Source organism: Acartia tonsa, chromosome 9, assembly GCF_053477335.1.
Source record: "Acartia tonsa isolate MP-2025a chromosome 9, ASM5347733v1, whole genome shotgun sequence".
Taxonomy (NCBI): Eukaryota; Metazoa; Arthropoda; class Copepoda; order Calanoida; family Acartiidae; genus Acartia; species Acartia tonsa.
Window position 1 is genome coordinate 42,271,591 of NC_137268.1, and position 15,372 is coordinate 42,286,962.

Sequence of the window (15,372 nt, forward strand, 5' to 3'; positions counted from 1 at the left end):
CATTTACCTTTTGTGGTAAGAATTAAATCATTTCTAATATATTTCAAAACTTTAACACATTATAACATACTAGCGGCTCCGCCTCTAGGGGCCCTTGAGGTTAGGGGAGAAATGGCGCCGTCTAGCGGAACTATAAAAATATTTTTTTGTATTTCTTAGGCTAGATCTCTTGGGAAGGTGGTGGTACCCTTCTCCAAAATATTTATAAATCTTGCCAGGACCTTTGAAAAGCTACATAGTACATTGTAAAGGAGAATCATATCGGTTCGCCGGTTGGCGAGATCCTTCGGTACAGACAAACATACACACACACAGATCATTTTTACTTTTATATAAGGATTAAAATCAAATAAGTTTGTCAAGAAATAATATTTCTAAGATTTCAAAACAAATAGAATAAATAAAAACTTACCCCAGCCAATAACATTGAACAGAATCAAAGGAGCATCCGAATTAAAAATTTGTACAGTAACTCTTGAGTGTAGATACCAACCCTCATTAAAAATCCTGAAAATCATTTAAAAATTTGATTAAGATTTTAAAAAAGAACACCAAAGATGAAAGGTGTTTAAATTTAGAGGTGGTTTCCCTTAAAGTGCCTTATCGATCACAAAAATAAAAAAAAATATTAGGGGGGGGGGAATCACAACTTAACCACTCCCTTGGAGGTCCCTGCCACTCCCCTCTAATTTTAATTTATCATTTCGAAAATAAATGAGGGGGGGTTCTGGGATCGCTAGGTACTTTACGGTAAAGTACTAAATGAGACTAAGAAATAAGGAAAAATTGAGCCAATACTTGTCTAAATCTTTTTATAATAAAAACAAATAATAAGTACTCAATAGGGAAACATTTTTAGACTAAACAAAAAAAAATTTCTACTCAATAGAAAATATTTATATTAAAGTTCTTCCTATTAATTTTAATTTTTGTAAAGAAACCCCAGCAATAAATTAGAAAGGTGATATTTTAAAAAATTTTTAAAAGTTTTCTAATATCAAAAAAGGTTTAAATATTTATTTATTCTTACCAATTTGTGGTGGCCATCTGACTAAAAACTTGAATTGCTGACAACAATTTACACATCCAGGCCTTAAGAGTTTTGGTTATTGTCAGTTTTGTAACATCGCCTCCTAAGTAGCGTTTCGTCGTATTTTCACAGTAGCTTTTTATAGTTTATTTCAGGTAATGTTAGGTAAATGTTAATTATTGCTCCGAAGGGTTATGCAATTGGCCCTGCAGGATTAGAGCCTCCAGCACGGGCTAGAAATAGGAAAAAAGCTACTGTGAAAATACGACGAAATGCTATTTAAGATTCGATGCCACAGAAGCGACAATAACCAGAGATTTTAAGAATTAGTTATAACTCAGATATTTAACAGCTGCAACCAGCAACTGATTTAATTTGAAAAAAAGAATATTTCAGGGTTCGGAAGCCGCGCCTCAGCCGCGCATAAGCCTCAGTTTTAAACCTGCTTTAAGCAGAAAAAGAAATTTCAGAAAGAAGGATTGTCTGCTAAAGAGCAGTTTTATACATCCAGCTGAATTTTATAGTGATAAAATGAAGATTTCACTGAGGCTTACACGCGGCTTCCGAACCCTGGAATATTTTGTTATTTAAACTCTAGTAAATGATAAGGCATACCCCTTGAAAAACAGCTGAAATTACGATATATTTATTGATAGTTATTATGCTTGTTGTCTGTACCTATTTCTGGATAATTAAAGTCTGATTTTTACAATAGTTTTTAACCCCTTTGTTAATATTTGACATTTTGAGTCTAGGATAACAACATCCATATATAAAACTACCGCTTTCGCCCCTAGCCTATAGGGGCTTTGCCCCAAGAAGTCAACAACAACCCAACTTTTCGAATTTTATATTTTAGATCCCTGAAGAATTAGAGCCAAATCGGTTCAGTGGTTTTTGAGATCTTAAGATTCAGACAGACAGACATCGTTCTACTTTGTATTATAGATATATTGACTTAAAATTGCTGGTTTTGGTATATTCAATATTTTAGTGTTATGGTCAAATCTTTCCTTTTTTTCTCCCATATACAAATAAATGTAAACCATTTAACTTCAACAAATGTTTTTGAATTGGAAGATTTTAGGGTATTTTTTTTACTACCCCATAACCGATAACAATTTATGTTTACTAAACCTTGCAATGGCTGGGCCATACGAAGGAACGCAGGGATAGGGCAATAGGAATATGTATAAATTTGTATCTATAATTTTTCTTACATGGTTTAATAAAATTAAAATATATAGAGTTTGATTTACCTTTAGAGTTTCAAAAGTTTTATTATAACGTTTCTTATTTGTTGGCCTAACAACTTTGGGGACTTTTACTGAATTTTAAGTTAAGTGTCCAAACTTTTCAACCACTAATAGTAATATACAGAAGAGGTAGAAGAGGTGCATCATCATTGGGGATGTGCATCAATTTATCTGTCATTGTCTTATCATTTTAGATTCCTGATTAGCTTTACATTTGACAACGTTTAGTCACTAGACAAATCTTTAAATTATATCCTTAACAAATCTTACAAATATTGAAAAAAATTTCCCCAAATATAGAATTATTTCTTCTATATTAGACCTATCCCCTTGTCCCTGCTCAAAAGCAACATATGTTTCAAAACTTGTAAAATTTATTCAAATTTATTTTCACCCATGATACAGCAAAAATCCAAAAGTAATAGGATATTTGTCTGTGTCTGTAGGTCACATCTCACTAACAGCTTTACAGACAGTCTTTATTTATTTTTAAGCTTTTTGAGGAGCATTCCAATAAAAATCGCCCCGCAAAAAAATACCTAACCTTTTATTATTAAAACTAAAATTAACAGTTGAGGGTCAACTCACCCCCCCCCCCATCCCCCTATTCCTCCTTTTAAAGTGCTCCTATAGGTCAATTATAGCCACTATGGAAATAACCCTTTAAAATGTAGAAAAATAGCCTAGATACCTGAACAAAGCTTAAATCCTTTAAAATGGTTGACCTGCAGTATTTGGGATCTTACTGGACAAACTGATATTTCCTATTTCCAAACATATCGTCAATAGTGAAGGTGTCCAGCCTCTATATTATAAAATAAGATATCAATATTTCTGTCTGTATCACAATATTAAGAAAATGATAGATGACAGTTTTACTTTTCGGATATTGGTTCTCGTAATATAAAAACAAGGATGACACCATCCATAAGTAGTGAAGCTAAAAAATTATGGATGGACATCCGATAAAAATAGTCATAAAAACATTAAAATAAATCACTAAACCTTTTAAAATTTATAATGTGAAAATCTAGGGATCGATCTAGCACCCAACGAATAAGCAAATCTTAATGAAACTTTGTGGGAATATGTAAAATGTCAACTTTTTTAATCCCTGTATTTATTTTAGTCGTATATCTTGAATAGAAGTCTAGAAAATCACGAAAAATATAAAATCTAGGAATCGAAATAGCACCCCAACAAATTTGCAAAGCTCGATGAAACTTGATAGCAAAATTATTCAATCCCTGAAAATTTCAGACGTCTATCTTGAATAGGAGTTGAGTAACACCCCACGCAATTGACGAATCTGAATAAAATTTGGTAAAAAAATATTAAGAATATCAATTTATTTAAACCCTGAAAATTTCAGGCGTCTATCTTAAAAAGGAGCCAAGAAAATCACGTTTCCCCCAAAACGTTTCAGACGGACGGACGGACAAACGGACATTTCAAATTATAGAGTAGCTTCGCTACTAAAAACTTACATAATTTCTATAATCAACACCATATGATCTGTCTGACACGTAAGGTTCCAAGTAAATGACATTGGAGGTGTAGAAGATAATCATGGAGGCCATCAGATGCTTGTGTACTGTTAGTCTTGGACACTGTAAGCTTCTAAAATAAATATAAAACAAGATTTTAAAAAACTAAAGAAGATAGAAATAGTTATTTCTTTCATCGTATTATAAACCGCTTTCCGCGGATATAGAATGTACAATTATTAGATTAAAACCAGTTTTTTAGCCCCGAGGAGCCGAAGGCACGGGCTAAAAAAATGGTTTTAATCTTATGATTGTACATTTCTATATTCGTAGAAAGCGGTTTATAATACGATGCTAGACATAGTTTTTTCGTATTGATGAGAACCGGTTCCTGTCCACCGGATTCGAATGAATACGAGAAAACTAAATTATAATTCAATTTTTTTTAAAAGCGAACTTTCTATAATTAGGGTCGGTCCGTCCTGGCTTCGCATTACAGTTAGCTTTTTTCGTTGATTTAGACATGTTAGAATTGTACTAATGATTTCAACTTGGCATGATGATTCCTATAAAATTTGGATACGATTTAGGAAGCGTAGCAACTCTATATTCGGCACCAGAAATTTTTGTTTACTTTTTGATAATAAATTTTTTGTTTTAATTATCCCATTTTGATTGTTTTTTTTTAGTTAAGTGTTCAATCGTTTCAACCAGCAATTTTAATATAGAGAAGGGGTAATTTTGTGTGTTATTATATAAGATGTACATCAATTTATCGGCCATTGTCTTATCTCTTTAGATCTGTGGTAATTAGGCCAAGAAAATACCTACGAAAGTTTATCTTAATTACACCCACATATTCTTTTATAATTAGCTAAAATTTATATTCATGTTGACAATACATTTGTATAACAAAGATTATGTTCATTCTTATATAAAAGTAACAGGAAGTCTATCTGTTTAAAGCTTAACCACTGGACCGCAAGGCTTCTAATAGGTTCAGGGAAGGTTAATAATTATTTTGGGGGAAAGACACCCTGAACATTCTGAAATATCACCTCTTGTTTTCAAAGGGGGTAAAATGATTTTAAGCACTTTTACCCCCATCCCTCCTTGATCTAAATGGCTTGCTAAAGGGTTGTGAAGAACAGAGTACCTTCTTAACTCTGTTATGGCAAAAGGAACATTTTTTTCATTTTTATTTTTAATATATTTTAAAGTTTAAACAATAGTTTCTTGATTAAACAAATTGAAAAAGACACAATGTAAAATATTGTATAAGCGTATTTTATATTATTTTTCTCTTTTATTTAGTAATTGTGTAGCTAGATGATTAGTTTTAAAAAATAGGATTTTGACAAATATATGTGACAGAGATGGGGTTTTATAAAAAATGCCGCGTTTTTTCGACATTTTTTTAGACATATTGAACAAGCGCGGCATTCGCGAAATCTAAACAGAGTATACAACTATTTATTTAATTATTTCGCTTTTGTTGTTACAGCCTTCATAAAAGAAAAAGAAATTATCTTTAATCCATTTTTGCTGCATATTAATTCATACATATTTTAGAGCTGTATTAGTCATTATACAAATGGCTAAAATAATAATTTAAAAATTTTGAAGTTGTATACTCTGTTGCAATCTTATCGTCTTCGTTCAATCAATCAATGTATAAAAAATGTTGTTAAAACGCTACATTTTTTATAAAACCCCACCTCAGGCAAAATCAGGATATGATTTTGTACAGTACTGATTTCTTTGCATGGCTTTTACTCCAGTTTGGCAAAAATTTAAAAAAAGGTTTATCCTTTTATAAAAGTAACACGATCTGTTTCTGTTTATCTGTCTTTCTGTCTGTCCAGAATGGCAGGAGGATCTTGCTAACCGTGCACTGGTTGATATTTGTAATATTTTAACATGATCAGGGAATGCTAAAACTACATATTTACATTTAAATATCCTTCTTACATCTTGTTATTTCAAAAGGGGAATTTTCTAGGATGAGAAATTATATCAGAAGAAAAATCAAATCAGGTATAGTCCCTTTTGTGATAGCACCTCGTAAGGGGCATTTCGTCGCATTTTCACAGTATCTTTTAAAACGATTATATTGGCCCCGCAGGGTTAGAGCCCCCCCTCAGTGGCTAGACGTAGGAGAAAATCTATAGTGAAAATACGATGATAGGCTCTTTAGAGGAGTTGCCACAAAAGGGACTTTACTCAAAAAAGCATTAAGCTTCTTTGTTTAATAGAGATAAATATATGAATATTAATATTTATTTCTTGCATCGTATTATAAACAGCTTTCCGCGGATATAGAATGTACAATTATGAGATTAAAACCGGTGCCTTATGATTGTACATTTTTATATTCGTAGAAAGCTGGATATAATCCGATGCTAGACATAGTTTTTTCGTATGGATTAGAACCAGTTCCTATCCATCGGATTCGAATGAATACGAGAAACAATAATTCCTTAATTTGTGCTTTCTATCAATTGCCTACTTCCTACTTCTTTTTTGAGATAAGAGGGTAAGGAGAGGGTAGTTTTTCTCGTTTGCCTAACCCCTATAATCTTTCATGACCTCTATAATACAAAGTAGCTTGATGTCTGTCTGTCCGTCCGTCCGTCTGAAGCTTAAGATCTCGGAAACCACTGAGCCGATCGGATTCTACTCTTCAGGGTATATACCTATTGGTCCTGTGGTGGTTTTAAGCTTTTTTTTTTTTTTTGATGAAGTATATTTATATAGTATGAAGAAGATCGATGAGGATCCTGTATTTTTTTTTTATGATATCCTTATACTAAAGTAACAGGATGTTTGTCTGTCTGTCTGTGTGTCTGTCTGTGTGTACCGAAGGATCTCGCTAACCGCTAAATCGATCGGGTTCTCCTTAACAGGGTAGATTCTCATATGTCCTTGGAAGGTTTTTAACTATTTTGGGGGAGGGTACTACCACCCTCCCAAAAGAAATGACAAAAAAATTGAAAATTTTCTTAAAATCTGGGAGACTTCAACGTCAAATAAGGTGGTATCGTACATAAAAAATCAACTTTAACAAACAAAAACATTTAAAGTGCCACTAGAGGCCTCTAGGGGCGTAGCCGCTAGTATAATTATAATATGATGAAGATGAAGATCCACCACATATACTACATTTTTTTAAATTACCTTTTGGGGCAAAGTCCCTAGAGGCTAGGGGCGAAGCCGCTAGTACAGTTATAAACAAACAAACGAAAAACTAGTATTGTTATCTGGGTTCTGTACGCAACAAAGGTATTGTTTGGGAAAATTTCTTTGTTTCAAAAAGTTATTCATCAACAATTTATAATATCAGTCTTATAACTTGTTATTACGCAAATTATTTCCCATTATATTTAAAATCAGACGCAAAATATTAAAAACCTTCTTTTATATAATCCTTTTTTTGTTGTTTTTAATTATACAATTTCTCAAAAAAATAATCTACTTATTTTTTATGGAAAAATTTCCAATTTATGTACATTGTTTTTATCCTATTATATGAAGTGCTAAGATTTTTTGTCTGTAACTAAGGATCTTGCAAACCGCTGAACCTGAATAGTTCTACTTTACAGAGAAGCTTCTTAGATGTCCTGGGAAGGTTTTAAACTATTTTTGGATAGGGTGTCTTCACCCCCCTACCCACCAAAAAATATTTTTTTTACTCTATTAAAACTCAAATTTAAAATTGGATGAGTTTGACTTTTCCCCCTCCTACCAGTGTCCCTAGAGGCTTCTAGGGGCGTAGCCACTAGTCCTATTATAAAGTGCTAAGATTTTTTGTCTGTAACTAAGGATCTTGCAAACCGCTGAACCTGAATGGTTCTACTTTACAGTGAAGATTCTCATATGTTTAGGGAATGTTAATAACTATTTTGGGGGAGGGTATCTCCACCCTCCCAAGATAAATCGCCACTATAAAAAAAACGCCCCCCCCCCTCTTGTCTTTTACTTTTAAAAACTACAATTGACTTCCCCATTCCACTTTAGGTACCCCTAGATGCTTCTAGGGGCATAGGATGCTGTGAGTATTGGTGCAAAAAATGGGGACAAATTTTAAATTGATTTGACGGGGCTGTTTATTTACGTCACAAGTGAAGGGAAAGAAAGGGGAAGGAGGAAAGAAACCCCCTAGAAAAGAGATGGGGGTATGACGTCACACGCCAAAACAATTTGAAATTTGTCCCCATTTTTTGCACCAATACTCACAGCATCGGGGCATAGCAGCTACTTATAAATTAAAATGAGCTTTATGTTTCAGATGATGATCTTATGAATACTGTTACAAGCATAACGTCTGTAGTTACATATCTATAATGCAAAAAAGAACGATGTCTCTCGTTCTTCTATTTGCTGTAAATTTGTCTTAAGCTTAAGATCTCTGTGACCGCTTAATCGATTGGGTTCTTCTTTGCAGGGGAAGGTAGGTGACAGTCCTGCGTTGGTTTTAAGTTTGTTAGTGGGTTCGACACGCCCACTCCCCCCTAAAGGAAAAAGTCCCACTTAAAAAAATTGTATTTTCACATTTTTAAAAAACTCTCTATAATACCAAACTAATAATCAAAATCTAAAACTAAAGATTAAGTTTTTGTGTGATGAATATATTAATTATTTCTCTCTCTTCCTAATTAATTAGGTTATTTCATTAATTCAAAATGATAAATTAAACAAGATTTTACAGAACACGGAAATGAAATGATTAAGCAAAAGAAATATATTTTTTTATGTAGCGAAGATACTCTTTAATTCACTGGTTCCGTCCTGAATTCATTAGCTCTATGAATAATAAGATAAACTGCTGATTTTCAATGCTATTTAGTATGCAACTTATTTATGTCGTCTGTCAGTTATGCTACAAAAGACATTTTCTCAAGATTTCGTCAATTTATGATTTTCTTTGTATCTTTCTTTCTCTTTAACTTGTCTTTTTAATGAACAGTGAACATCTAATATATAACTTTCTTTGTCCGTTTGTTCAAACAATATTTTTTGTTCTTCGATCCGTTTAAATGTTGTCATCCTTGTTTATTTCATAATCTTTTTAATGTGCCATACGTTGATGATGTATTTCAATTTAATTTGTTTAATGTGAAATTAGGACTTAAAGATGGTAAAATTAAATAAAATATTCTCCCAGTATTTTATTAGATATTTTCATCTGTCCGTATCACTTGTTAATTCCAGATAAGTAGATTAAATTTTCTTTTTTAGGAAAGCTACTCACAAGTCCATGGAAAGTTTTATGCTATTTTATTTCTAAACTTTTAAACCTAACCTGAACCAATTTAAGAATCATTAATTACCTCTTATTGTAAAAATTCCTCATAGTTCAATGAACAGCTGTAGCACATAAGTAATAATAAGTATGCCTAATTTATTGAGATTTAGTGTATGTTTGACTTTAGAACAGCAATCGATATCTTCTTATTCTCAATGTTTCAAGTAATCGAATGAATAAAAATTCTGAGCTTATTTCTTTTCAAGACAAAATTGTTTTGAATTCTTTGCACAAAGGTGGTTGCAAAACATAATATAAATACCGATTAACATAGTTACATATTTTAGACTTGATTAAAGAGATGATTTGCTAATAACATTGTACGTTGTTGTAATAAAAAAATTTATTAAAATGATGAAAAGCAACATGCTTTAAATATACATACGGACTTTCTGGTAACGATCATAGAGTTGCAACACTTTCTAAATCGTATCTAACTGCAGTAGGATCTATCAATAATCAGGCAAAGTTTGAAATCGATTGGACAATTCTAACATGTCTAAATTAAGGAAAAGAGCTTTGTTTCTTAAAAAATTATTCCTAAAATTAAATATTTTTCAATATTTTCTTTTTTAAAACATATCAATGTAGGCTATACTAACACATAAAACCGAGAAACCAACTAAATTACAAGATTTATTAGCTTTGCTTGTAAAAATCAAGTATTTTTCCGGTTCTATATTTTACCAGGGATCTAAAGGGATAAGACAATGGCCGAGAAAATGATATACATCCCCAATAATAATACACAATATTACCCATTCTGTAAATTACAATTAGTGGTTGATACTTTTAGACAATTAACTTAATGAACCTACCAATCAAAATCGAATAGTCCCCAAAGGTGTAAGCTGACGAATAGGAATTATAAAACTATGGGGACTAGTGTAATAAACAGCCCAATGTCCCCTCCCTCCCTTATATTTTACACTTCTAGGATATAAAACTGTTTTCTTTTATAGTTTGCTGCCAGCTTTGGGAAATCTTAGAAAAACAAGGATGACAACATTCAAAATAGGAAATCTTATAAACTAATCAGAAAATCTTACAAACGATCATTACCACTTCTAAACAAAAACTATATGCTAATCTGTCGCAATCACTTTTAAAATTTTAATCTGATAAAAGTTGTTGTCTAGCAACCTAAGGACTTTCTTGAAACAATTATAAAGTTGCTGCACTCTCTAAGTCGTATCTAACTTCTACAGGAATCACCATATCAAGTTTGAATACGATTGGACATTTTCAACATGCCTTAATCAACAATAATAGATAGGACGTACTGAACCTAATCATAGAAAAGTTTCGTATAAAAAGTTGGCCAACTGAATGATACTCCAGAAGTCTACAGCAAATTAATTTGGAAAACTTTGAAATTAAGACGAAAGCTACGGGAGATTTTCAAGGAAAAAAAGTATTTAAATAGGTTAAATTTTAAAGAAAAATCTGTCTAAAATATAAAGTTTTAAATCAAGTTTATATTATATACGTATAGATAAGTATTAAGATAATTACGTAGTAAAGGCTTAAACCCAATAGATTGTCCAATGTACGTACAATGTAGTACATATACCAATAACAAGCCGGTTTTTATCCAGCGTATAATAATAAGATTCAAAGCCAAGCTTGAAAATATAATTCTATGGCGTACTGAGATAGGTCACAGGCGTAACTAAAACAGTCCCAATATCCGTATACAAAATAACAGGATCTGTATCTGTCTATGTAGCTGTCTGATATGGTTCTCCTTTATAGTTTAGCTTCTAATAAGCCCTGAGGAGGTTTATAACTATTTTGCGGGAGGGTACCACCAATATCTCATGAGAAATCCTTCCTGAAAAAAAGGACGCCCCATTCTTTTTGTTAACTTTTTAATACAAATTAAAAATGAACGGATGTCGACTCCTAGGGACGTAGTTACTAGTAGTAGAGTAGTAATGCTACAAATAATATGAATAACCTGAATTTGATGAATATTGAGAGGCAAACCAGAAGAATTGATGGATGGATAGATAGATAGATAGATAGATATATATGTACTAATGTAGATAGATAGATAGATAAATACCTGTATTTGATAAATATTGATAGGCAAACCAGGAGCATCACCAGGGAAAGTATCGATAACCTGACAAATTTAAAATAATTATATTATTGGTGATTTCCCATAAAGTGCTTATCAAGCACCGAACTCCCCCTTCCCATATTCATGTAATACATTGATAAGAGATAAGTTTGCTATGCCTAACTAACCACTGCGGGGGGCTTTAACCCAGCAGGTCTACCCAGTCCTAATATATCCTAGTACCTAGCCTAAAAAAGACCTTTCCACCACATATTTTAGATTTATTTTAACATAGAGGGGAGTACTGTTTGTGCTTTAAAAATCACTTTAAGGTAAATTGCCATAGTATTTTTATCACTGTACATGCAAAAATATGTCGATAATGATGCATATATGACAAAAAAAAGCGTAAAAATAGCAACTAGATACAAATCTTACTACTTTCTACAATATCTAAAAATTCAAGTCTTAGTATGGTTTTAGGCTATTTTTCTTGAAGATATATTTCATAAATGATAAGGTGGAGCATATATAGTGTTTCAAATAGGAATTTATTTTTAACAAACAAGGATGATTACGTTCAAAAGAAGCCATGTATCTGACTATTCACAATATTTGGTCTAGGTTCAAAAAAATATGACCTTGAGGAGTTTTCCAAGTCACTTACCCAAAATATAGGCAGGCCACAATATAAGGTACCAGGGTGTTGGTTTGAGTCCCAGTCTCGGACAAACAGGCTGTGTAGTTAGCTTTACTCTCCCACACCCCTCCCAGTGTGCAGTTTCTAGATAGATAGATGGATAAATAGTTAGATAGATAGATAGATAGATAGATAAATAGTTAGATAGATAGATAAGAAGATAGATAGATATATAGATAAGAAGATAGATAGATAGATAGATAGATAGATAGTTAGATAGTTAGATAGATAGTTAGATAGTTAGATAGATAGATAGATAGATAGTTAGATAGTTAGATAGTTAGATAGATAGATAGATAGATAGATAGATAGATAGATAGATAGATAGATAGATAGATAGATAGATAGATAGATAGATAGATAGATAGATAGATAGATAGATAGATAGATAGATAGATAGATAGATAGATAGATAGATAGATAGATAGATAGATAGATAGATAGATAGATAGATAGATAGATAGATAGATAGATAGATAGATAGATAGATAGATAGATAGATAGATAGATACATACATAGACAGATAGATGGATAAATAGTTAGATAGATAGATAGATAGATAAATAGATAGATAGATAGATAGATAGATAGATAGATAGATAGATAGATAGATAGATAGATAGATAGATAGATAGATAGATAGATAGATAGATAGATAGATAGATAGATAGATAGATAGATAGATAGATATATAGATAGATAGATAGATAGATAGATATATAGATAGATAGATAGATAGATAGATAGATAGATAGATAGATAGATATATAGATAGATAGATAGATTCATAGATAGTTAGATAGTTAGATAGATAGATAGATAGATAGATAGATAGATAGATAGATAGATAGATAGATAGATAGATAGATAGATAGATAGATAGATAGATAGATAGATAGATAGATAGATAGATAGATAGATAGATAGATAGATAGATAGATAGATAGATAGATAGATAGATAGATAGATAGATAGATAGATAGATAGATAGATAGATAGATAGATAGATAGATAGATAGATAGATAGATAGATAGATAGATAGATAGATAGATAGATAGATAGATAGATAGATAGATAGATAGATAGATAGATAGATATATAGATAGATAGATAGATAGATATATAGATAGATAGATAGATAGATAGATAGATAGATAGATATATAGATAGATAGATAGATTCATAGATAGTTAGATAGTTAGATAGATAGATAGATAGATAGATAGATAGATAGATAGATAGATAGATAGATAGATAGATAGATAGATAGATAGATAGATAGATAGATAGATAGATAGATAGATAGATAGATAAATAGATAGATAGATAGATAGATAGATAGATAGATAGATAGATAGATAGATAGATAGATAGATAGATAGATAGATAGATAGATAGATAGATAGATAGATAGATAGATAGATAGATAGATAGATAGATAGATAGATAGATAGATAGATAGATAGATAGATAGATAGATAGATAGATAGATAGATAGATAGATAGATAGATAGATAGATAGATAGATAGATAGATAGATAGATTCATAGATAGTTAGATAGATAGATAGATAGATATATAGATTGATAGATAGATACATAATAATGAAGATAGATAGATATAATATAGATTGACCAGTATAAAATTGATGAAAAACTGAAAAATAAATAATAGGAAAGTGTTGTCCAAAGTTTAAATAGACTGCAATCCAAACTGTCTAGAAAAATATTGGGATAATGGGATAGGTAAACTAAAGATAATTTTTTTACAATAACAAAAATTTAAAAAATGTTATTATAGTCAATGGTATAATTAAGTAGTGTATTTTGTGTAAGGACTCAAAACAAATTTGAACTGAATGGGCCTCTTGTAGATCCAAGGGTAGTTTTAATTCTGAGGAATAATCCGCATGCATATAAGAGGTTCCAATACCCATAAGACCATGGCCAAAGGAGCTAAGATATCAATTTTTAAGAAAATTAATAGAAATCGATTTTAATTGTCACTGTATTCCTGATTATATCATTAAATATCCAATATTTTCTTCTGACAAAAAAATGCCAAACTTTATTTTTGAGATTAGTACAGTTTTAATTATGTATCCTATAATTTAATTTTTTTGTTTGTTTATAGATTAAGATTTTGATATCTACAAAATTGATTAAGTTTTCTATTTTGAATTGTTCCTGGGGTGGTTTTAGTATATTTTATTTTAAGATTCTATATCTTCTCATAGGATCTGGAAAAGGTTTATATCTACCTTGGGGAGGGTAACACCACCCTCTCGACCAAAATCTCAAAAAACACCAAAGAAATGTGTAAAAGTTTATGCTTGGCGGCGCCAGTAATTGCCTCTGTCCAGGGAATGTTTAAAACTATTTCTGGGGTGGTTATCTCCAACCTCACAAAAAATATTCCCTCCCCAAAAAATTTCCTAATGCTTTTTAAAACCTAAAATGAAACTAGGGGAAGAGGAGTTTTGTCCCCCCCCCCCCTACTTGAAGTGTCAATAGAGTCTTCTAGGATCTTAACCGCTAGTTACATAAAGTAGTAAGGTTTTTGTCTGTAGCTTAAGATTTTTACCGATTATTTTCTCCTTTTTAAGGGATCTTCATATATGGCCAGAGATTAATGTAGGCTATATTATTTTTTCGGATAGTTTTAAGCTTCTCCCCCCAGAATCCCTTCGTTTCAAATACTCTTCCTTAATAGATACTAGGGACGCAGCCGCTAGTATTAATCAATCATTTCTCATTTTTCTCCTGGATGACACTAATGGCTAGGGGCAAAATTGTTGCAGATTCTACGACACCATTTTGTAAGAATCCACCATTATAGCATTCTCAATAATTTTGAAGGTCAGAATGTTATAAAAATTTACCTGTATGTTCACTATTTATTAGGGCTCGGCAGCCGCGCATCAGCTGCGATTATGTCTCAAATTCAAACCTGTTTGGATGCTTTGAATTTTTTTTTACCATTACCATATTTGGATCAGGTTTAGACTTCCAGCTGATTTTTTAAATTGTAAAAGATTGATTTTCTTGAGACTTATAGGCGGCTGCCGAGCCCTTCTATTTATATAAAGCTTGTAAAACATTGTATTTATTCTCAATACATTCTTAACATATCTATGTAGGAGGAAAAGAACAATAAGAACATTAAGTAATAAGGTTTTTTTTGTCTGTAATTTAAGATTTCAATAAGTGGTAAGGTTTTTTTGTCTGTATCTTAAGATTTAAGATATTACTGAAACGATTTAGTTCTATATTTTATCAAAGCTTCACATAGGTCCAGGGAAAAGGGAATGCTATTCTGACAAACAATTCTAAAGGAAAATTTCCCCACAACCCACTTCCCCTTTTCCTCCCCTTCTTACCCACCCCTCTTCAGTTATATAAAAAAAAACACAATATACCCCCACCATACTTTAAAAGGTTTAGTGATTTTTATAGTATTGATTGTTAGAATAGCTACCCCTGCATAGGTCTTGTTATGGTTTTGGGCTATTTTCTGTCCATCCCTAA

At 31.5% G+C, this 15,372-nt stretch overlaps 1 protein-coding gene across 1 annotated transcript in view; it reads right to left on the bottom strand.

The window, feature by feature from the left end:
- The window catches only part of LOC145328993 (corticotropin-releasing factor receptor 1-like), a 95,793-nt gene that overhangs the window by 67,604 nt on the left and 12,817 nt on the right, over nt 1-15,372 (bottom strand). Inside the window, exons 4-8 of the mRNA XM_080172985.1 lie at nt 11,811-11,927; nt 11,147-11,206; nt 3,774-3,906; nt 1,031-1,092; nt 413-507 (exon numbers count right to left, since the gene is read on the bottom strand). Of these exons, the coding sequence (XP_080029111.1) occupies nt 413-507; nt 1,031-1,092; nt 3,774-3,906; nt 11,147-11,206; nt 11,811-11,927 (467 nt within the window). The remainder of the gene's footprint in view (nt 1-412; nt 508-1,030; nt 1,093-3,773; nt 3,907-11,146; nt 11,207-11,810; nt 11,928-15,372) is intronic.